The following is a 23,350-nucleotide window of genomic DNA, read 5'->3' on the forward strand; positions in this document are numbered from 1 at the left end:
AATGTGTTCTTACCCAAATTAAGCCTTATCTTGAAATGATAACACAAGAGCTCGTTTGGTGAAGTGCTCATGGGTTTGTTTGCTTTCGTTCCTCCCTTGGATACAATATCCCTTTGTTCTGGCTGCAGCTCTAGACTTTTTTCTTACAGAATGTATTTTTGAAATTACACTAATAGAAGAAATAATTTGTAGTCTGGGGTTACTGCTTCACGGGAACTGCTCCACAGCCTTCAGCAAGCTACAATTAGTAGAGGTTGAGAGCTATAGCAGTTCCAGGTCTGTGTACCTAATTCTTTTTCCAGGCCAGACATCTGGGGAGAAACTCAAGTAATTTTATACCAACTTGAAGTTTTAAAATTAAAACCAAGTATGAATCTTGCTATTTGCTTAGATGTTGGAATAATTTTACCAAGGGTTTGTGAGGGGCTTGATGTACCGAGCATTATTTATTTTTAACAGTATACTAGTAATACAGTTATAAAGTCTTTTTACTACTATTGTTTGTAAATACTGAAACCCCCCCCTTTAATCTAGCAAACATTTCCTGTCTTTTGAATGGAATTAAAGTTAACTATTCCCTTTCTTCCCCTGTAACCTCCTCTACTTAAGTGTATCTGCTAGTATTATTGAGGGCAGCATTTTAATGTTTTTGCTGAGCAAGTGAGTTTGAATCATAGTAATTTCTGTGCATCTCACTAATCATTACATTTTTTGTGATTCTAGTTGTGAATTTTAAGCATGCAGTTTAGAAATTACATTTCAAGCACAGAGGCAGGGGTTTTACCCCATTTGAATGTTTTCTTCCCTTTCATTGTCTTATCACCATGTCACACCATTTTGGTATATGGGAGATAAAATCAGGTTAAAGCAGGTTTCAGAATGCATAAGACTTGGTGGCTGAATTATGGTGCTTGACAGGCTTGAGCTTTTTTCTTCTCTTTTTTTTTTCTTCCCCAAGTGATGTAGTTCAATTTTTGAATTATGTCTTCAATAGGATTTTTTTGGTTCTACATGCTAGGAGATTTGTCTACGAAAAAAATATGGTGAAGTAGAAGATCATTGTATCAATTTTAAACTCTGAATGACTTACCTAAGTTTACCCCAGGGAATTTATTGCAGCAATAACCGAAGCATCCCTGTTTTCTGATTAGCAATTTAATCTTTCCTCTTTGCAAGACTGTTATTCATCAGTTCTATAAAAGGCACATCCACTGCTTTCTCCAGGGTTGCAGAGAGCTGTAGTGTTAATCCAGCTATGATATATGTCCCAGCTGGTCAGATCTGTTATTTATAGGGAAAATTCCTAAAAAGGCTCCAGCAGGTCATAATGGAGTTCTGTACAGGAAAAAAAAATAGTGCTGCTTTAAATCCTGTTAGAAATTAACTTTGAAAAGTTCTCTGCAAATACAGTGGTACTTTTAAAATGTGAGAAAAATGAGTTTTATTTTGATGTACTTTCATAATACCAGCATGTAGGCCAACATGTATGTATTTGTGTTATAAGAAACACATTATCAAATAAATCTCTGAAAGTCACTTGAAAAGGAAACATTAATGTAATTCAGTGGACTAAAACACGCTGGGCTTCAAGAACATTTGGATGGTATCTGATGTATTCTTTCTGCCTTAAAAAAAAAAGAGTTAAAATATTTTTATTGTTTGTAGAGATTTGTCTTCTGCCCATAATCCTCATGAGTTGTAGAGAAAAGGAGTTGGAAAGTTGTATGTTACCAGAATTCCTATTTGGTAAATAGGATTGAGGATATCTGTAGGAGAGACTAGGGAGCTCTGTGATTACTGTTGGTAATCTAAGCTGGTGGTAGTTCAAATTCCAGAGCAGGGAGTCATTCACAAGAGTGATACACTGACGGATATCTCTAGGAGGTGGTGTTGATTCTAGGATCTGTCATCACACTGGCATGTATTGGGCAGTTTTCTGCAGTTTTCTTCTGCACAACTGAATTGAGAGGCCTTTGCTCTTCACTCCAGTAAGTTCTCAGTTACCAGTAGTCTTGTCAAGGAATATGGTATTGCTGAGTAATGCAACTGCTGAAGGATTTGGTGGAGGTGACTGCTGTGAGCTAAGAGATGACCTGTGTGGTCAGTCATTTTCTGTAGTGGTGGTGGTGGTACACAGCCTTCCAGCTGCCACAGATAACCTCTGCTGTCCCTCATGCAAGGAACATGTGTCTCTTGTAGAGTGGTCAGTGTCTGAGCAGGCCTCTTGGCTTGATTTCTGGTTGCCCACGAGTCCAGACAACTGGTGATCCACAGAATGTGCTTTCTTTTTAGCTTAAAGAAGCCGACATCCATACAGCTTGTCCTTCAGTTGATATGATTTGGGTCTTGTTGAATACCTTCTGAAAGCTGCTCACAATTCACAGGGTGTCTGGTTCTCAGTTTAAATTTTAATATCAATGTACAAAAGAGATTTCTGCAATCTACTTACTTAGCAGGTCTCCTTGTTAGCATCAACTTCACTCTGCTAATTGCTTGCTTCAGGGAAATGTCTGCACTTTGAGGTTTCTTTTCCCATAGTGGCAGTGAGTTGCTTAGTGACTCAAAGGCTGTTCCAGTATTGCCACATGACTGAGTGGCTTAGGACCAGTACTCCCTCCCTGTTTCTCTTACAATTAGAAAAAACAAAATGCCAAATCAGTACAAGTTGCTTATTGCTGAGATGGTGGTGATAAAAATGTGGAGCCTGCCCTGAGGAAGCGGAAGGAAATGTGATTCAGTGGAAAATGAAAGAAAAGCAAATGTGTGGCTGTGTCAGCAAAATGACAGAGAAGGTGGACATGGAGTAGTGTACATTTGACCTTTATTTGTCTGTACGCGGAGAATATAAGTAGTACAAATGGTCACCACAGTGTTCTAGGTGGATGCTGAAAGCCCCTCTGTTTTATTGATAGGAGCCACTTTTTTTGGGAGGTCTTAGATGCTAAAAGATACCTGACTTTGGGGGAAGAGTTTCCTTTTCTGACCCAGATTGTCCTAGCTGCTCAGAGAGAGAGTAACATAATTTGTGAGCATAAGGGTCATCTATTTCTTTAATTTCTATTTTCAGGTGCAAGACTATTGTAGATGCCACTGGAGCAGTTTTTAGACTGGTTATTGACAATATTTGTCTAGCTCAGGTTTGGTTTTGCTTATCCATTGATTGTTGCTTACTTTCCTGCTGGATGTTCATCCTGTCCATGTTCATGTTGTTCTGATTTCCCCTCTGCCTTCCCACTCCAGATTGTCATCTACAGATAAAAAGAATAATAAATTGACTTGTAAAATGTAAGTTTTTGACTATGCCCATTTCACCTGAGGTCTTGATAGTTTATAGGAAGGCAAATACCTCTGTTGATTTTTGTGTTACTATCAAAATCATGGAGAAATTAGAGTACAAGTCAGATCTTCCCCCCCCCTCCCCGTATATTTATGTTCCTAATGTTAGTATACCAGTTATGCTTCCAGATCTGAACAAATCAGTGTAGTCATGCCTCTTCAAGCCTGAAACCAGGACTTGAAGAAGTGTATGTAGCCCTGATCCCTCGGTTCTCAAACCTGATAATTAAAATTTTAAAATCAGTTTCAACTCCTGAGGTAAAATGAGGAAGGGAGTAGGAGTGTGTGGGGAGGAGTATTATGCATAGGGAAGAGTGGGGAGCAGCAGAAAAATCGTTGATAGCTTTTCCTGAGAAATGTTAACTTTACTGACGGTTGGAAAATCGCTAAATTTGTATTCTTGTCTTTTTTCCCCTTGTAATTTTAACTTCCTACTTACAGAAACATAGTCATTGCTGTTACACACTGAAAATAACCCCTAATCTTTAAATGTTTGTGGTCTGAACTATCTATAAACATTTGTCCTTGGAACAGTGCATTCAGAGCCCCTTGCTGGGTGGGGATTAGTTATCCCAGTAGTCTGTCCTGGCCCCTGCGTGCAGGCCGAGCGTCACTGCCCAGCCCTGCCCTCCCCATGTGGCCGTGCCTCTGCGCACGTGGAAGCAGGGCTGACCTCGGCTCGACTTTGTTTCTGGTTTAGGGGTCAGGGTTGTGCCTTCAAGCTTGACTTAACTGGTTCAGATGTAGCCCAGCAGCTGCTGGGTTTGAATGAGGTAAATTGTGACTGTGTGCTCAGAACAGCAGAAAATAGGTCAAGTGTGGGTTGGGTTTACATAGAAAGCGCTCGCGTCGCCTGCTAAGCCTAAGCCTCTTCTCTCAGCTCAGACAAAGCCGTTTAAGGTAAACTGGGAAGTTCCAATCTCCCCAAAAAACTTTCTAGCCTTTCTAGCTTTCCAGCCTTGGTGTCTGTGGGTGGCGTTGCCCTGGATGAGGAGTGTGGAGCAGGAGGGAGGTTGCCGTGCTGGGCTTGATGTGTTCCCAGGGCTGTCCCCTCTGCCGTGCCTGGCTGACCTCCTGGCCAGCAGCTGCACTGCCCTGGCAGCTGGGGTAGCCTTTCACTTGTCTCAGAGAAATCAGGAATATTCTGCTAACCAGTGGTTTATGCATGCTGTGTGTCTAGGAGGAAGCTGCAGGAGATGTGTATTTAGACTCATCTAAATTTGGTCATTTCCCTCCTAAGTTCTGGTGTGGTCTGTGTGGCAGCCGCAGTGCCTGCCTGGTAATACCCTCAGGGGTGGCAGTTGCTGCCAGTTTTTTCTGTGTTTTAGTTAGATTCTTATCTTGTGCCACTGAAAAAAGAAGTCTGGTAGCAGGGCAGAGGGATCCTACCAGTTCATAGGTGATGTCCTCGTTATGATATTTGGTACTCTGCCTGTCTGCATTTTATGTGTTTTTTCTCACTCTGATGTCAAGCAGGACAATGTTAAGATTGAAAGTTTGTTAAAAATTACTGTCAGTGAAAAAGATTACAGATCAGTGATATAATCACGTATGTCAGGTGACATAATCAGTGAAAGATGAAAGAAAAGGATTTTGCTGGTTATCAAGAAATGAAAATAAGAGAGTTGTACAGGCCTACTTTCAAATGAGGGGTAAAAATTGGCATGGATGTGTTTGAGGCTGGGTGCAGGTACAATACTTAATCTTTTTTATGGAAGAAAATAATCAAAAATTGGCATTAGAGGACTAGTATAAATTCTCAGCCATTTAGATTTTGAGCAGTGCTTTTTGCTGCTACTGTTCTGCTCTCTGAAGACTTGTGGCAATCAGTAGGGAAGTGTTGGCTTGTTTTCACACTGCAGTTGTCATACCTAATTTCTATGCAGCTGAAGTTCAGTGCAGTTGTACAAATGACTTGCTGCAAAAGGGAAAGAAAAGGGTTGGGATCTGATTTTATGGAAGCTAATATTCCCTTAAAAACTGTAGGTTCAGGACACTTTGAGGTTTTATTTTGCACTGTTTGAATTTAAATGTTGTCCCCCTACCATAAAAGTCCTGACAAAATGCTTATTTCAGTGTGTAGTGCACACTGTGTAAACATTGTAAACAGGACTGTCAAGTTGGTTATGTACTAGTTTTCATCTAATTCGTGTCCTAAATTATCAGAAAACCTCTAAGCAGCCAGAGGAAGCTATAGTTAATTAAGCCACAGATGGTGAGGACTAATGTGGTGTTGACCTTTGCGAGGACTGCAAAATCTACTTAGTCTTTCTCTGGAAAACACTAGCTGAAATGAGTTCCTACTGATATTGGAAAGATGTCCTTGATGCATGAAGCCAAATGCAGAGACACCATGACCAAGGAAGGAGGATTCCCAAATGAAGGTTTGCACATTCCTAATGTGTGATGTGTGTTGAGATGTAGTCTTCAGGGCTCTGATTTAAGCCTTTTTAACCCAAAAGCCACTGTTTTTCTGGGACTGGCTTACCTGGAATGCATATTGTCAGTTCTCCTTCTCTTCCTCACTGACAGTGGAAAGTTGACAGCTGACTGGAGTGTGTGCACTGTCCCATAAGCAGCATGCAGGCGCTGTGACTGGGGGTAGGAGCAGCTACTGGAATCCACTTCTTTGTTCTTCTTTGCTCCAGGGTTTCATTTCTCCATGAACTCATTTCTGCCTCCCAAGCTTCCGAACAATGACTTGGAAGAGTATTTTAAAATGCTAAGGAAATTGTTGCTTCAGAAGTTCAGGTCTTGTGGAGGAGGTAGCTGTGGAAATTTGTAGGCCTTCCTAACACAGTCATACCTGGCTGCCCAAAATGCAAAAGGAACTTCTGGTCATTTGAGCCTTTCAGAGCACTTTGTATGGTCTTTGGCCAATGGGCAGGTTCAGCACATCTGGGGATAGCTCTCAGTGTCTTGGACAATATTTTTTTTGTGGATGGAGAGCAAGAAGGAGAATTCTCATTGGGATTTTGACTTGTTTTTCTGTTGGTACTATCTTGAAATTCCCATTTGATCTCAAAGGAATTTTGACACATGGCAAGTGATCTAAGCACTGGTTCGCCTGTGACTCTGAATAAATTATTTTTAGTTATTTTATTATGTCTGAATAAACTCTTTGAAAATGATTCTCCGAACAAAAATTTCTCCTTCCTGGTTAGACCAGTGTGATATCTTAACCTGATAGTATGGCCTATGGTTTCAACCTGCTTGTATTGTTTTGTACAAGGAGAATGAACAGATACACTCAGAAAAGCACAGCATCTTTTTTGATACTTGGAGGAAAATTTCATTCTCTATTCTTCGCAGGACTTCCCTGGAGTCGAACACATCCCAGCAGGTGAGAATGATCACCTAGAGAGACATGCAGCTGACCCAGTTCTTTGGATAATTAAGCATAAAGTCCAGTCCACTGGAAGTGAATTCCTCTTTTGATCTAGAAAGAAGGAAGAATATCAGCAAAGATGTGAAAAACTAGTCATAGATTGGCAAGCTTCTGATAGTCACATTGCCTCATGTGACTGTTTTCCAGAAGGACGGGAGGGGTTATCTCAACCATATTTTTCTAGCCTATAGGTCTTTTGTCTCCTTCCCAGAGTTGCATCTAGTCATTTGTGGAACAAGAGGCACTGCTGCTTGAAGTACATAAAGAGCTTCCTCCAGTAGACTTGAAGAAGAATATAACAGTCCCCTTTATTTGATTTGCATCCTGATTTGCATAAGGATTTCACACCAGTATTAACATCCTTCTGGAGGAGATATTCCAGGACTTGTGGAAAAACTAGTTTAGGAGAGGATACTATAACTTCTGGTTGTAAAACTACTTTCAAATGAGGAAAAGTCTGGAGGAAAATCCTGCAGGGCATTTAAATCTTCTGGAGGTTAGTCTGTCAATCATGCTGCATCAGCTAAGAAGAGGAAAACTGAGGGTTACAATTGTCAAGGTTCAAATCTGTATAGACAGTAATTGTTCCTTGAGCGATATAAACACAGGGTAAGGAAAAGAACTGGGAACTGCAGAGTCACCTGCTTGTTTTCAGTGTTAAACTGGGGTAGAGACTGCAAGTCATCAGCCTTGCCTGTTGTCCTCTCCTTGCTTTTGCCAGAGTTTGTGATGTGTGCTGAGACTGTGTGGTTAAGGCCACTGCTTTACAGTTTTAACACATTATGCAGTTAATTTCCTGGGTTTTAGATATCCAGATTTAAGACTACAGATGGAAAAAGGTAAGTCATGGCACACACATTTTTCATAGGTACATGTACGCAAAAGAAAAGAATTTTTGAAATTACAGAAACTTGCTCTGTTAGTATCTTCCCCCCTACCCTGTGATTGATGTATTAAATGTGTTTTGTGTGTATATTTAGAAACTCTGGGCTCTCTTTGATATCATCCACATAATCCCAGTCACACCTGCATGCAGTTTGTGTAATGGGTCTTTGACCTAACCTGTGCCTTTTGTAGCTTATCTTTGAGCTTGTCTTTCTCCAGGGGTGAGAAGATAAATAGAAAATGGACTTTGCAGTCTCCTTTTCTGAATGTTCACAGGGAGCACTCTCAGCCCAGCATGCTGATGTCATGCATCTGAACAGGAGGTGGAGGTTCAAATGTACAATATGTAGGATGGACAGTATCTTCAGTGTCAAGTTCAAAGAACGCCAGGATGCTTAGGAAGGAAGTAAAATCTTAAGAAAAAAAGCACCAGTGTGTGTTGCCTTCGAAAGTGGCTTAAGATGACATAGAGACTCAAAAACTTTGTATGAAAAACTCATGAAAATAGTATAATGTTAAGAATAACAGGTTTGATTTCATGGTACTTAATCAATGTGTATAATCTCCAAATGAGGATACAAATTTTCTTAGATGTGACTGAAGAGATTGCTCACCATGTCCAAGAGCTGCACATCAGCTGCATTTGTAGGTCAGCCAAACTCAGTATTGCAGTCCTCAGTCTGTTGCTTAGATCCAGTGCATGTGGATCTGAGTGGGGAAATTTTTGGTGTAGGAGTCTCTTGCAGCTGCTGTGAAAGACAGTGCATGGGAAGGAGGACGTGATTGATCATCACACAGCTCCAGTTCCCCGATCTGTTGTGTTCCCCTGGCAAATAATTCCCTCTTCCCAGTGGTGGTGATGTTTCTTCTGTATGTAGGATCACTGCACAAATGGATTTGCACATGTAGGCAAAATAGCAAATACTCTTTTTCAAACTGCTTTGGTAGAGGCCTTCCTTGAATAAATTCTTGTTGTGACCCTCTTGTGCCCCTGGTAATGCTAGCAGCATACTTATCTGGTTGGTATTTTGAACCTTGTGGTAGAGGTCCTGTTGATCTTCCTTCCCTTCCACTTTGTTCCAATTTACATGTATTAAAATGGTCATCTTGACCATATTGTCAATCCAAGGCCATATCCTTTGTAGATGCATAAGGATAGAGAGCAGTAATTTTCTCTAATAACCAAAGCATTGATGCATTCTCCATAGTGGAGCACAGCAAATCTCCAAGTGTCAGGAAGTGAATTTTGAATTGAAAATAGATATCCTGTGATCAGTGGGTTAGCAGGAATAATCTCATCCAGATGAATAGAGGGAAATTGCTTGTGTCACTGGAGGGCCTGGCAGCAATGCACCATTTACTGGGTGTTACTTGAATCTTTGTGTTCTGTGGCTGGAGCTCTTCATAATAAATTGTGAAACATCAAGGAACTTGCTGGAGATCAAGGGAAGAAATTGCTTTATCTCAGCTGCAGTACTGATAGAACATTCTACATTTTGTATGTGGAGAATTGCACTCATTATTTTAGCTGTCTGAAGTTCTCTTGCTATGAATGAATGTTGCTGCTGCTCATGGGTTTCCAAGGCCATCTTCAGCCTGAGGAGCCACCAGGCTTTTTTTCTCTGCCACAGCCTCAAAGACAGAAATAGCAAGTTTGCTCTGAAATAGAGAAATAGGTGTTCTAGGAGTCCAGAGATGAATGGTGATTCTTAAGCCATGCTTGCAAGGGTATGAACCAGATTCTGTGCCCAATTTTTTTTTCTGTTAGAAGGAGCCACTGAATAAACCTTAATTTCCCAGATGATATCCTACCAAATACTGGAAAATAATCTTTTCCAGGAGAACTGATTGTAATAAAAATTAAAACATGTCTTATTTGAAACTTCCTAATTAACAAAGGCCAACATATTTGAAAATCAGCAATGGTGTTTATCTCAGAATGCTTGTTTCTCCTAAAATACTGCTTATGTGTTACATTTGTAGGTTTGATATCTGTGTTTATGCTCAACATGTCCATATTAATACATTTTACAGATATGGAAACCAGATTTTTTTAAAACAAAATTTAATAATTATTTAAACAATTCTTTGTGCATACCTATGAGCACCTAAGTCTTTAGAGGGCATTTTTAGCTTGTAGTAAGACACTATGAAAGTGTGATCCTATTAATAGCTTACAAGTCTGGCCACATGTGGGATCTGACATACTGTGTTCCCATGAAATAACTTCTAGCACTATGTTATGCTTTTTTCTCTAAAAATAGTACAGGGATTTGTAGGCAATCCGTACAATTAGCATCTAACGACTTAATATTGTATTTTAAAATACATCTAGGAAAATAAACAAAAATGTTACAAGTAAACATAACATATGGTTCTTTTTTTAATCTCTACTTTAGGACGACGTAGACAGTCTAAACCCAGTTCTCAGGGATAACCCGCAGTTACATGAGGAGGTAAAAGCCTGGGTAAAGGAACAAAAGGTTCAGGAGATTTTTATGCAAGGTAATTATGTGGGAAATTGTGTTATTTATATTCTGTGTTAGCTAGTTTAAGGCCATTACATGTGTGGGACTCATCCCATAGCATTTGTGATATAATGGAGAATATATTTTTTAACTTGGAAGTTATTTTTTGGAAGTATTTGTTAATACAAGGAAACAAGACTGTTAAGAAGCTGTTGGTGTTTGCTTCAGACTGTTCTTAACTTGTTTTATGTGTTAGTGATTACAGCAAAAGCTGAATATCATTAGTCTGAATGTAGATATTTATATAAAGTTTGTTGTGAAAATAAGTGTGTATGAATGGCCTCCACACACATTTTGGCATGTTTAAAACTGTTCTGTGCTCTGTTAGTGTTACTGTTATGTGTGATAACTTCTCAGATACCTGTCTGTGCTTGTAGTTCTTCACAGTTCTGTCACAGATGAAGAATACTTTCAGATCCCCACCCCACGCTCTCACCCCCTGAGTGAAAAGTTGCTTTCGAACCAGTTACAATTTGTAACTCAATTCTAATGCTGGGAGGTTGCAGAAAAAGCTGTGTACAATAATATTTGCGTTGTAGATACAAGTTACAAGAAAACCAGAGTGAATTTGAAGAAATTATCTTGGTGCCATCTTGCTGATAGTAAAAATACTGGATGCATTTGCAGCATATTCATTAAGTTTCAGGAAGCTCTGCAGAGGAGTTCCTATTACTAGGAGGCAGAAACGAACCTCTGTGGGTCTGGCTAAAATCCCCAGGAAAGAAGTTTGAGAACAAAAATTCTTAAGCAGTCATTTTGTAAATGAAGATTAGGAGGGAAGCTGTAAATAATGACATATTTTAAGGATGGCTCTGAGGTTTCCTTGCTGTCTAGTCTCTTTGATAAAACCAAGATCAGAAGACAAAAAGAATATGGTAAGTATAATACTGGCCTTAGAGTAAAAAACTTGTGTCTTTCCTTCTGTGGAGTCTCTAATTTGACTAGACATGATTCTTATGGGCCACAGAAAAAGGACGCTGAAAAAATCAACACGTGGAATTGTTTAGATAGTAAGTTGGCATGTTGGTATGTTAGTCATTTTAGATTTTACTTTTGATATCATCAGATGCAATACAAGTTAATAGTCTGTTGATGAAATTTACAGACAAAACTGGATTGAGAGATGATGCAAAATCAAGTCAGGGTTATCTGAAAAGGAAACTGAAGTTGAGCTGGTTTATTGTATTTCGTTAGAGTAACGACAGTTAGACTATTGTAAAAGTCTCTGTGTACCTTGGTACAGAATCAGTAGTTGAGCAAAGCTCCAGCAGTGTATTGAAGTAGTCATGTAGATGAGACTGCCAGCCCATCACCCTCACAACTCTCTCCCATCATTCCAGGGTCTGTGTTTTTGTCTTCATAGATACAGATTCTCACACAGAGGTTTCTGTGCTTAGAAGTGCACAAATGAACAATAATATAGATGATAAGATGTAATATAGATGTAGTAATATAGATAATAAGATGAATCTCCTGCCAATGTTGTCCTCATCTGAGGAGAAGCTTTGGATCCAGTCGCTCCCCTGATGTGATGTGTGACCTGAGGGGACACGTGCTCCTCTCTGGGGCCTTGGCCTCAGCCCCATGGGGTGGTGGTCAGGCAGCAGAGACTGCTGTCACATTCTGCCTGCCCAGAATCTGCTCCTGCTCACGCAGACTTTGCACTGGCATCAACCTTCCAGTGACTTACTTACACTCAGCCCTCTGACAGTGCTAGCTGCTGTCATCTGGTCATGTTCTCTTCCTTTTCTCCTCCTCTCTTCTCTGGTTTGCTTCACCTCCTCCATTTTCTTGTTCCCTGCAATTTAAGCTACATTTTCGCCTCTGCCTTGTCTAGATGCATCTGTTAAGGTTATTACCACATTCTCGTACTTCATCCTCTACAATATTTTTAGTATCCTGCCTTTTCCTTGTTTTCTGTGATGCTGAAATCTTCATACCATAACTTAGTATTTCCTACTTTGACTTTTGCAGTTAAAACACAGTTTATCTGAAGAAAGAGGAGGATCGGATAGAAACATTAAAATCTGGTTCCAAATATTTGGAAAGGAGCATGCCAATTTGAGGAGGGAGAATTTTAGTCAAAACCAGTCCAATTATTTACAAGAACGAGACGAAAGAAAAAAATTGGCCCCTTTAACTTCTCCTTTGGGCGGCAGTCACAGCAGCATGCTTTGCAGTGGAGATTGTAACTTTGGCAGGAAAGCAGTTTGTTCCTTGTTTAATAAAAAATGAAACTCCTCCCAAACTTGGCCAAGTTGAAAGCTTTTGGGACAAATAAAACTGGTTCAAGGAACATAGTGAAGTGTCTTTGATTTTTAACAATTAAAAGGTTTGATTTCTTTCTTCCGATTAGTTTTTTATCATTACAATCTCAGACTGCATGTGTAATAATCCTCCTGAAACACTGTGTGTGCTTCAGCTCTGAACATATTTTCTCATAGTACTGCACAGGCTGTTTCAACAATGTGTAGCTGGAGTGATTCAGCCAGGGACTGGAGACAAAGCCAGGCTTTTCCTGTAATGGCTGCTTGTGGCTGGGCTGGGCTGGAGCTGAGCTGGTCTGTGTTGTGGGACTGCAGTTCAGTCTTTCTCCTTCTTCCTGTCATCCCATCAGCATGTAAGAAAAAAAAAACCCAACCCACTGTTTTTAAAGGTAGATAAACTCTCTTTTAAAAATAGATAGGGTAACAGCTGGAATGAAGGATGGACGCAGAGTAGAACAAGGAGTAAGAAGGAAGAAATTGGCCCTGTGTCAATATAGGGGAGTATGGGAGAAGCTGGAAGCTGTTGGAGAAGGAAGGATGGAGCTTGTAAGCTGAGAAGACTGGGGGAAAGGACTTAGAAGCTAGTGGCCTGGAGTCACAGTAATGCTAAAATGAGACAAGAAGCTGGGGGGATGCTGGTTCTGCTTATGCAAGAGACTGAAAATCATTGTGCAGTTAGCAGTGGGATGCAGGAGAGGAGGAGATTGGATAGGAAAGTAGGAATGGCAAATTTGCACAAAGAGACACAGGCAGAATTTTACTGAGACTGTCTGAATAAGGCAGAGCTTTGGGACAACCCTTAAAAGTTCAAGATGTGAGAATGTGGATGGGTCAGGCAGTCAGAAGTGTGGGAGCTGAGCTGGAGGCGTTCTGCAGGGTCATATGGAGTAAGGGTTGGAGAGAAGCCATCAGGAAATGTGTCCCCATGGGAACCCTGTCTGGTCCAAGACCAGAAATGTGAGACATAAGTCTGTAGATTCTTCCTCCATTTCTGCCCATATGTACCTGTGATTGGCAGTGCCTGTGCTGGCACACTTGTGGCCCTTGTCTGTGCTGCTGGAAACACACAACGGGCACCAGTTAAGGTAGCTCAGGGGGTTCAGGAGGTCTCAGTGTTTCAGTTGTGCCATGAATGCCGTGCATGGGGGTAAGAAGACTACTGTGGTGTGGTATTTCTCTTCCTAGCTGGTTTTAAAAATTATAGAGTCACATGCAAAAAGTATTTCTAGAGACTACTTTGAATAATTACTGCTTTTACACTTCTCTTGATCTGTCAAATCTTGACATTAGAAACAGTCCTTGCAGTAGCACACTGTCACATGCAGGGGGGATAACAGACCCAGTTGTGTGATCCTGGATATTTTTTTTACTAGAGAAAGCTGTCACCTGTGAGGTCCCTGGCCTGTTTGCTGCAGATGTTTGAGCTTGCTTAATATATTGGGCAGGGCTTGGAAAAACTCATCTTTAGGAAAGACAGGGAAATTCTGGCCTTGCTTGTGTGGTTCAGCAACTGAGCAGTCTTAAATCACTTAAGTGAGGCTGTTTGTAGGTTGTCACTGAATGGTTTTTCCTCCCTTCCTGTTTGCCTGACCTGGGACCCGAGGTTTGATTGCACAAGTAGCAAAGCCCACACAGTTGGAACTGAGCTTGGTGGCAGTGTTGCTTGGTTATACAAAATGCCATATAAACACCAAGTGCAGTGACACTTAAAGAGTTCCAGTGATCAAGTAAGACATTGAATATGAATAAAACTGTTAAGTCTTGATTTTTTGGGTCTTGAAACAAACTGTAAAATAGGTACTGTATCACAATAGCTCCCCATCCCCATGGGCTTTTGGAGGTGAGTTATACTGAGCTTTGCAAAATGTGTGAGGTTTCTTCGGATTTGGTATGTCTGAAAACAGGAGCTGAAGTGTTCATAGTGTGTGTGTGCTTGAATGTTCTGTGTGGCCATAGCAGTCACGGGATCATTCCACTGCCTTTCTGCTTGCTGTAATAGAGAGAAACTCTGTGGTCACTTATGGGAAAGACTTGGCAGATGCAGAGCCTAACCACCAAGATGTAAATCTTTTAGCCAGCAAAGCAGCTGGGCATGTGACTAGCCTGTTAGATGGCTTCTGTATAACCTGCTGTTGCCACTTTTCTAGCCTTTCAGATTACTTTTCTGTGGTTGCTGTTCGTAGGCAGGAATTTTCCCATCATGTGTCATCATGGTTGCAGAAAGATTTAGTTAGATAAGAAAATTCTATGTTGAAAATGTTAGCAGAATTAACCTTAAAGCGTACTTACATGGATCATTTGCATTTCAAAATGTCTTCCTGAATCTGTGGTTAGCTGTCCATGCCATGTGCACTATATATTTGCCGTGAAGCTTAAAAAAAAAGTAGGAAAATAATTCATGTATGCTTTTTTTTTTTCTACATTCCTCAATGGCTTTTTTATTTCTTCCCCTTCCAAAGGTCCGTACTCCTTAAATGGTTATAGGGTGAGAGTGTACAGACAGGATTCTGCCACCCAGTGGTTCACTGGCATCATCACTCACCATGATCTCTTCACCCGCACTATGGTGGTTATGAATGACCAGGTGAGTTGATGGATGATACTCACAAAAAAAGCTGCAAGTCAGCTGTACCTTGGGAGGTGCTAATTTTTGTTGGTAGCACTCAGAATCACACCACGTTGGTTCCATTCCAGCAGGCTGAGGGTATCACTGCACTGAAACTACAGCACAACTGCATTGGGCTGTCAGTTAAATCCTCCTGAAGCTGAATATTTGTGCAGTGATATGATTAATACCAGTCCTGCAGTTTGTTCTGCTGTTGCTCTTTGACTGTTGAAGTCTTTGAAGTAAAGCAATTCAGTTTGAAGAACTGGTCTTCCCTGTCTGCTCTGTTGAGAATTTCTTTTGCCAAGAATGAAATCTTTCAGCATTGCAGTAATGGTTACCTTTTCCAAGCAGTTGAAATAGTCACTTTCTGCAATTGATTGAATTAAGCATTTACTGCAGCCCCAATTTATATTTGCTGTGGTAGGTTTTAGTTTTATTATGGAATTCGATGTTGCAAAAAGAGTTAATACTGGTATTTTTAATGGCAGTAATGAATTCTATTTCAGGAGGGTAGGGTGATGACTCAACAGTAATAGAGTGAATGACCCATCTGCCTTGAAATGACTGACAAAACCATGTGTGACAATAAAAATTTAAGACTAGTCTATTACTCAGACAAATTCTTTCCCTTAATTTGTTCAAATTAGTATTCCCCAAATGTTACTTTTTTCACTTTGTGCCATGTCCTTTGAAGATACGGTTAACAGTTCCTACTTTATGAAGTATTTCTCACTAAAATAATGTTCAACAGTTCTAGAGTTCTTCTTTCCAGTCATTTTGGTTCTGGTAGCAGTTTTTCTTCTGTTGAAAGCAGTACTGTAATGTACTTCCACAGTATAATTTATAGTGTATTAAATTCTATAAAATATTTTTATATTGTAATTATTGCTTAGGGGTTATTCGATGAATAGCTTGTTAAATCTCAAATTTACAGGTTAGTGAAGGGGGAAGGAATGGGTGGTGGGATACTTTTAGCTTTTTTTAAAAAAAATTATTTTTACAATGGCATGTAAAGACACATTTGCTTTGGTTTGACACTGTTCCCAGCATTTGTTGTGTCATATGTCAGTTCTGCTTGTCAGGATTAAGTAGGCTTTTCTCTGATTAGTCTTTAGCACACAAAATAGACTGGTGAACACTGGTACAGAAAATACAGATTAGGCATTGTCTGAACATCTGTGGATTGTTATTTTCTCTCTTCTCTTTTTTATTTTTTTTTTTTACATAAACCAGGTGTTAGAACCTCAGAATGTTGATCCTTCTATGGTTCAGATGACCTTTCTAGATGATGTTGTTCACTCTTTGTTGAAAGGTGAAAACATTGGCATCACTTCACGCCGACGGTCTCGTTCCAACCAGAACAGCAACACAGTTCACGTAGATACATTTATCTTTTTACCTAAGTATTTTCATATATTGCAAATGTTAAAAATATATGTTTAAAGACACTAATTAACATTGCATTTAAGTCAATTAATAACAAATTATTTTTAGGGTCATTATACACGTGCACAAGCAAATAGTCCCAGACCAGCAATGAACTCCCAAGCTGCAGCACCAAGACAGAATTCTCACCAGCACCAGCAACAGAGGAATACTCGGCCAAATAAGAGAAAAGGCTCTGATAGCAGCATGCCTGATGAAGAGAAGATGAAAGATGAAAGATATGATTATATAGGTCGAGGAGGTAAAAGTGGTTAATGGAAAGGGTGGGAGAGCTTCCTAAAACTGTATTAGACTGAAAATCTGATAGCTGTGTTTTTGTCTTTTGCAGAAAACCCCAAAACCAAAAATAAACACTTTGTTAGTAAAAGAAGAAAACCTGAAGAAGATGAAAAAAAACTAAATGTGAAGAGACTGCGGACAGACAACATCTCAGATTATTCTGAGAGCAGTGACTCGGAGATTTCAAATAAAAGATTAACAGATTCATCCTCGGAGCAGAATTCAGAAAATGAGTTAAAAAGCAAGAACTCTTCAAAGATAAATGGAGAAGAAGGAAAATCCCAAACCACTGAGGGAGTAGAACAAACACTAACAGATAGACAGTCTCCATGGGATGAGGTGCAGCAGGATAAAAACCATGAAGAGACAGAAAGACTGAAGTCATCGGTCTTGGATCATCAGGAAAAATCTTCACTCCATGCAGCGGAGCAGCCAACAATTTATGAGCAGAATGCCAAGGATCCACCTGTTCAAGAGTGTAATGCAGAAAAACATCATACTGTGGAGTTAAAAAATGAGCAGTTTTTACCCAGGCCTCCTACTCCTAAGTGTGCTGTTGATGTTACTAATAAAAACAACTCTGAAAAGGAGAACCAGGATAATGCTGCAAGTACCTTTGGTTTGCAAACAGTTCAGAAAATAGAATCTCACGGCAGTGATTTAAAGCAGCAATTTGCAAATGCAAATTTCCTCGAAGCAAGAAAACAGGAAGCCGATCAAAGTTGGGTTAGCAGTGTTGGTAAAACGGATTTGATGCAACCTGGGGTTGTAAAAACAGTACCAGTAAATGAACACTTAAATTCTGAAAAAGTGCAGTATGGCTCATTTATGTCTTCGTTAAACGTAGCTTCTCTAGCAGAAGAGAGTAAACTGCGTAAACAAAGTCCAGTCCCCGATTCTGTGAAGTCAAAATCTAGTGCTTCAGTTGATCATCCTAAAACAAAGTCACCTGATGTTAAGCCTAAATTCACCCAATCTTCTGATACTGTGAAGTCGAAGGTTAGTTCCCAAAACAGCCATGCTACTGGATTAACAAGGTCAGCCAATAAAACTGATCATGATTTGCCTAGGTCTAGTTTTCATCCGGTTCCAGCTAGAGTTAGTGCTCTAGAAGCTACTAAGAGTCCTCTTATCATTGACAAGAATGAACATTTCACAGTATACAGGGACCCCACTCTGATTGGACAAGAAACAGGAACTAATCACATTTCACCTTACTTGCATCAGCATAATTATCCTCTGCATTCCTCATCCCACCGAACCTGTTTAAATCCAAACGCACATCATCCTGCATTAACTGGTTCATCCCATCTGCTCGCTGGGTCTTCAGCTCAGGCTCCCTTGTCCGCTATTAACCCTCACCCCCTTAGCAGCGCATCCCACCATTCTGTTCATCACCCTCATCTACTTCCCGCAGTGTTGCCCGGAGTGCCTGCTGCCTCCCTGCTGGGTGCCCACCCGCGACTAGAGACTGCTCATGCTAGCAGCTTAAGCCATTTGGCATTAGCACACCAGCAGCAGCAACAGATGTTACAACACCAGTCTCCACATCTTCTCGGACAAGCTCACCCTTCTGCTTCCTATAATCAGCTAGGGCTTTATCCAATTATTTGGCAGTATCCAAATGGAACACATGCTTACTCAGGACTCGGTCTGCCCTCCTCCAAATGGGTCCACCCAGAAACTCCTGTTAACACGGAGGCTTCCTTGAGAAGGGTAAGTTGAGATCCTTTCTTGATGACGTATTTAGCTGGGCCTGGTGTCTCCCGGCAGTGATTTCCTAGGTACAGATGTGGTCGTTTGTGTCACACTGAGTAATGTTGTGATGGTGGGGTTTTTCAGTAGGCAGAGAAGTAGGACTGGAACTACAGCAGTAACCACTGTCTCATGGTGGATGTGTGTAGGGCGTTTTTCCAGACCTTGATTTCCTAAGAATTCTAAAGAAAGATGAAATGTTTGATTTTAATTTATGACTAAGGGTGAGGTCAGCCAGCATGTTTGCGAACTCAGGTTCACAGGGTAAATATTTGCTGCCTGAAACTGTGTACCATTGTGTAAGTGAAATATTAGGAGAGGTGAGACAGTTGTCTTCATAGTGAAATTTCATGCATGCTCACTGGTGAAAGACTAAGGAAGGAGTACTAAATCCAGTGGGAAGTTCTGGAGAGAAATACTCCTGCATTTCTAAATGTTTCAAGCACACTGTACACCCATTTCTCTTGTCTTTACACCTATCTGTGTACCCTTTCTTGGAGTGTTATTTTCTCCCCTTCTTTTTCTTGTTGACACACATCTCTGCCTTCCCATCTGCTTTCCACTCCTCTGTATTCAAGTCAGGGTGATTCCTCTCTCTGTCTGCTGAGTGTAACCACTGCAGTCTCAGAAGAAGTGGTTTGTGTTTTTCAGTCTAGTGCCCAGTGTGGTGGTGGGGTTTGGCAGGCAGACGTGGCAATTACAGGAAAGGTTTTCTTAGCTCCTGAAGGCTTGGGATATGGCATGCTCACTGCAGGCACCTCAGAGGAATAGTGTAAGATGAAGCATGTGTAGTGCAGACAGAAACTTTGGAGAGCTTTACTGCCAGCTTCAATTAAACCACCATCGAGCATGTGCATACTGATCTTTAGAGGCTTTCAACTTGGCCTAATTTGGGCAGATTTTCACAGGGACCACAAAAGGCATGTCACTGACAGTGGTCCTTCTGCCAAATTGTAAGCCTTTGTGTCAAAGCTTGGCCTTCTGAATGGTTAGAAAGATTTTTTTTTCTTTTCTTTTTTTTTCATCATGGGGAAAGCTGTTCCTCCCCAGATTCATTCTTAAAAAAAAAGCCAAACCATTGTGGCTAAGTGTTTCCCAAAACAGTCAGTTTGAGTTGACCTTGTAATATGAAGTGAGTTTGATGTAAAATGTGATAAAATCAAAATGTAGCAGTGAAGAAAAGCCTAAGAGGAAAAGATAGGTAGATTTATCTTTTCGTGTTGCTGCCTGCTCCACCCTATACAGAAGTCCATTTTAAAAGAACTTATGATAGACGTTGTTTTCACTTTGACTGCCTGAAGAATGCAGCCCTGCATACTGAAGCACGTAGCTTTTTAATTATGTTGATATGTGGCAATTGTCTTGTGGTGACTTGTCTTCTGGCTCTTGCGCTGGAGGCCTTTTTTAAATAGATCTTAGAAACCCAGAATGGGCGTTTCCAAGGTCGGTTTGCATGGATGCCACAATCACAGAAAGGGATCTGTCTTTGAGCTGTAAGAGCAGCAGCAGCAGCCACCCTTGGCTCAGGGCTGAGCCATGTCTCTGAGCTGAAGGAAGCGTGCCCCAATCCCACCTTTCCCTGCTGTCCTTGGGGGGCTGTGGCAGCTCCCATGTTTGGGCTGGGCAGTAGATGGTGCAGGTGGAGTCAGGAAGCTGTTTGAGCAATGCTTGGTGCTCAGGCAGATGTTCCCCAGCTCCTCTAGGGAGAAGGTGACGGGCCTTCTTTGCATAATACTTTAATGCAGCTTACAGGCTGCTCGTGGGAACTCCCCACAGCGTGGGAACTCCTGGCCGAGGAAACGTGCGCACTAAAACTGTCAGCACAAACCCAAGTGGCTGCTTTAAATATTCAAAAACACAGAAATCAGAACTTCAAAGTTGTAGCACCTGCAGATCTATGCTGTGCTGTGTGCATGTGTCATGAGAGCTCTTGGCTCCCTTTCTGCTGCAGCAGTTCCCAACTGGAGTTGCCAAGTCAGAGGAGAAGGATAGGGATGGACTGGTGAGGAGTGTGGGGAGGGGAAGGAGGTGGGGATGGACAAGCACCGCGAGGCTTTGGGGTGTGCACAAAAGGTCACTCTTGTCCCCAGTCCCGTCTTGGCTTGTCCCCAGCACTTGAGCCCCACTTAACAGGTGTCCTGCTTTTCCTCTCTGCTGTGTGTGCTTCTCATAAGCCGGTCTCCTAATAGAGGGGGGAGAGAGAGAGGGCAAGAGGAGAAAGGACCAGGAGCAGCTCTCTTTCTGCATGGTGTTACACAAGTTTCAATAAAGATCAGAAAATAGAAACTTAACAAAGAAGTAGATTAAAACGTAGTTTCATAGGTTAAGATTTACCACTGTGTCTGAGCAAGGAGGCCTCCCTTTGGAGTGTTTAGGTATACAGCATAAAATTGGGCTGTGTGTTTGCCGTGCTGCACAGTATGGGGAGTGTGTACATTTATGGTTTTAATAGCGTGATGATGATGATCAAGCCAAATAAAAATGCCTGACTAAATAAAGCAGATTAATTAGGATTATCATACTTAATCATTTGGTTGGGACAGGAGAGGAACAATCCAGGAAAGAGATACTTACATCCCTTTTATTGAGATTTATCATAAGGCTGGAGATAAAATTGCTTCTAGAAATATCAAGCCATAGTTGTATTTTTAAAGAAATACTTCATGCAATTCTTTGAAGAGGCAATGGTCTTTTTACTAGTGAATATAAGTGTTGTCAGATTGTCATTGGTTTGTTAATTTTGATGAGCTTGAGATGCTGTTCTGGAATTAACTGCCCATCCTGAGTACTTGGAAATTAAATGGTTCTGAGAATGCTTGTGAAATGTGTAAAGTGCTTTGTATGCTGATAGTCTAGAGGAAGTACAATCATATTTTATTTCGTTGGTCAGAAAAGTGACTTGAAATGTTAAATTTTATTTACTGTCTATGATTTGGTACTGAAATATATTACTTTACTTTGATCATTGGTAGGACTTGGTAGAGTTACCCTTGTGGTCCCATGATTATTTTGAAATCGGATTTAATTTTTTGTTTTGGTTGGTGTCAACAGAATACTCCCAGCCCCTGGTTACACCAGCCCACCCCAGTGACCTCAGCTGACAGCCTTGGTTTACGGAGTCACATTCCTGTGCGACCATCCAGCGCAGATCCCCTCCGGCCTCTCAAGCTGACCACGCATTCCAGCCCGCCTTTGTCCAAAGGCATTGCAGAGCATCGCAAAGAGTGAGTGTGCCATTGATCTCTCTGTGTGAGGGTGCATTTCTGCAAGTGATGTTGCATTTTAGCTTCCTTTTAGTTTATTCGTAGATGTGGGGGACACAGGCTTGTCACTGTGTTGCCTTGTTGACTTGGGGTGGTACTTGAGTTTGTGACTCATTTGAAGACTACTGAAAATTGTACTTAATATAGAGGAAAGTTTATTTTGTGTTAATAGATAATTTGGTTCAGGGCATGAGAAGAAAGGTCTTCCGTCTAGCACATGGTACTACATTCAGGCTAACCTGTGTTTGCTTAACCTTTCTTCAAACAGAGAACTGGAGAGGAAAGCTTTTGCTGAACCTTTGCGTTCTGTCACCACTGTGCCAGTGAAGAGTGAGCTGGAGCAGAGCAGAACGCAGACAGCGAAGGAGAGCCATATGCACAGACATTATGCAGATCCAATGTTGAACCAGCTGCCAAGGCCACCACAGGAGACTGGGGAGCGACTGAGCAAATACAAAGAAGAACACAGGCGGATACTCCAAGAAAGTATTGAAGTTGCTCCTTTTACGGCTAAAATAAAGGCACTGGAGGGAGAGAGAGAGAACTACTCCAGGGTAACATCCTTATCTTCAAGTCCCAAAAGCCATTCAGCAAAGTATGACAAAGATGCTGAACGCTCTGTGTCAGAACTGTACAAAATGAAGCATTCAGTTCCACAGAATTTGCCACAGAGTAACTATTTCACTACCTTGTCTAACAGTGTAGTAAATGAACCACCAAGATCGTACCCATCAAAGGAAGCTTCAGGTGTATATGTTGATAAGCAAACTAATTGTCCTTCAACAGCAGCTAGTGCCCAGGCTCTCCCCTCCTACATTTCTTCCCTTTCAAAACCGCCGCCTTTAATTAAGCACCAACCGGAAAGTGAAGGCTCTGCAAGCAAGATACCCGAGCAGCTTTCACAGTCGGTGCAGTCTCACTCGGTAAATTCTTTCAGAAGTGACAGCAGGAGCCCTACTCAGTTGTCAGTCTCATCTACAAATACACTCCGGAGTATGCCTGCCTTGCATAGGGCCCCTGTGTTTCACCCTCCTGTGCACCAGAACCTGGAGAAGAAGGAGAGCAGCTACAGCAGCCTTTCACCTCCAACTCTAACCCCTGTTCAACCCGTTAATGCTGGTGGTGGCAAAATACAGGAGTTGCAGAAACCGCCAACTTTAGTACCTGAGCCCAAGGAAGCCCAAACTGTTTACAAGGGCACTTCTGAGCAGAATTTATCAGAAATGTGGAAGTCTAATAATGCCCCAAATAATGAAAAAGTGGATTGGCACACCGAAAGAATGAGTGGAAAGTCGCAGTCCGCTACAGCATCTGTTATTGTGCGTCCCCCTTCTAGCACAAAATATGAGAATGTACCAGTAATGCAGTCTGCTTCCAAAGATCGAGTCAGTGAGAGATCCTCAGCTGTGACAAATCCAGCAGATTGCCTGAAAACAGCGGAAGCCAGGGAGACTGGAAGAGTCATACTGCCAAATATGAACTCAGACAGCGCTCGCACACACTATGAAAAGAAATTTGCAGCTGTCTCACAGGGCAGCATTCCTCGTGCTGTCACTCCTACCGCGACTATCATCTGCAGCACCAAGACGGATGTC

General features: G+C 41.3%; 1 protein-coding gene across 1 annotated transcript in view; it reads left to right on the forward strand.

The window, feature by feature from the left end:
- The window catches only part of JMJD1C (jumonji domain containing 1C), a 108,305-nt gene that overhangs the window by 59,022 nt on the left and 25,933 nt on the right, over positions 1 to 23,350 (forward strand). The window contains exons 3-9 of the mRNA XM_031060727.1: positions 10,009 to 10,114; positions 14,864 to 14,988; positions 16,246 to 16,389; positions 16,507 to 16,699; positions 16,787 to 18,453; positions 21,544 to 21,716; positions 22,024 to 23,349. Coding sequence (XP_030916587.1) covers positions 10,108 to 10,114; positions 14,864 to 14,988; positions 16,246 to 16,389; positions 16,507 to 16,699; positions 16,787 to 18,453; positions 21,544 to 21,716; positions 22,024 to 23,349 — 3,635 coding nt within the window. The 5' untranslated portion in view covers positions 10,009 to 10,107. The remainder of the gene's footprint in view (positions 1 to 10,008; positions 10,115 to 14,863; positions 14,989 to 16,245; positions 16,390 to 16,506; positions 16,700 to 16,786; positions 18,454 to 21,543; positions 21,717 to 22,023; position 23,350) is intronic.

The sequence above is a fragment of the Geospiza fortis genome, unplaced genomic scaffold (genome assembly GCF_000277835.1).
Source record: "Geospiza fortis unplaced genomic scaffold, GeoFor_1.0 scaffold92, whole genome shotgun sequence".
Lineage (NCBI taxonomy): Eukaryota > Metazoa > Chordata > Aves > Passeriformes > Thraupidae > Geospiza > Geospiza fortis.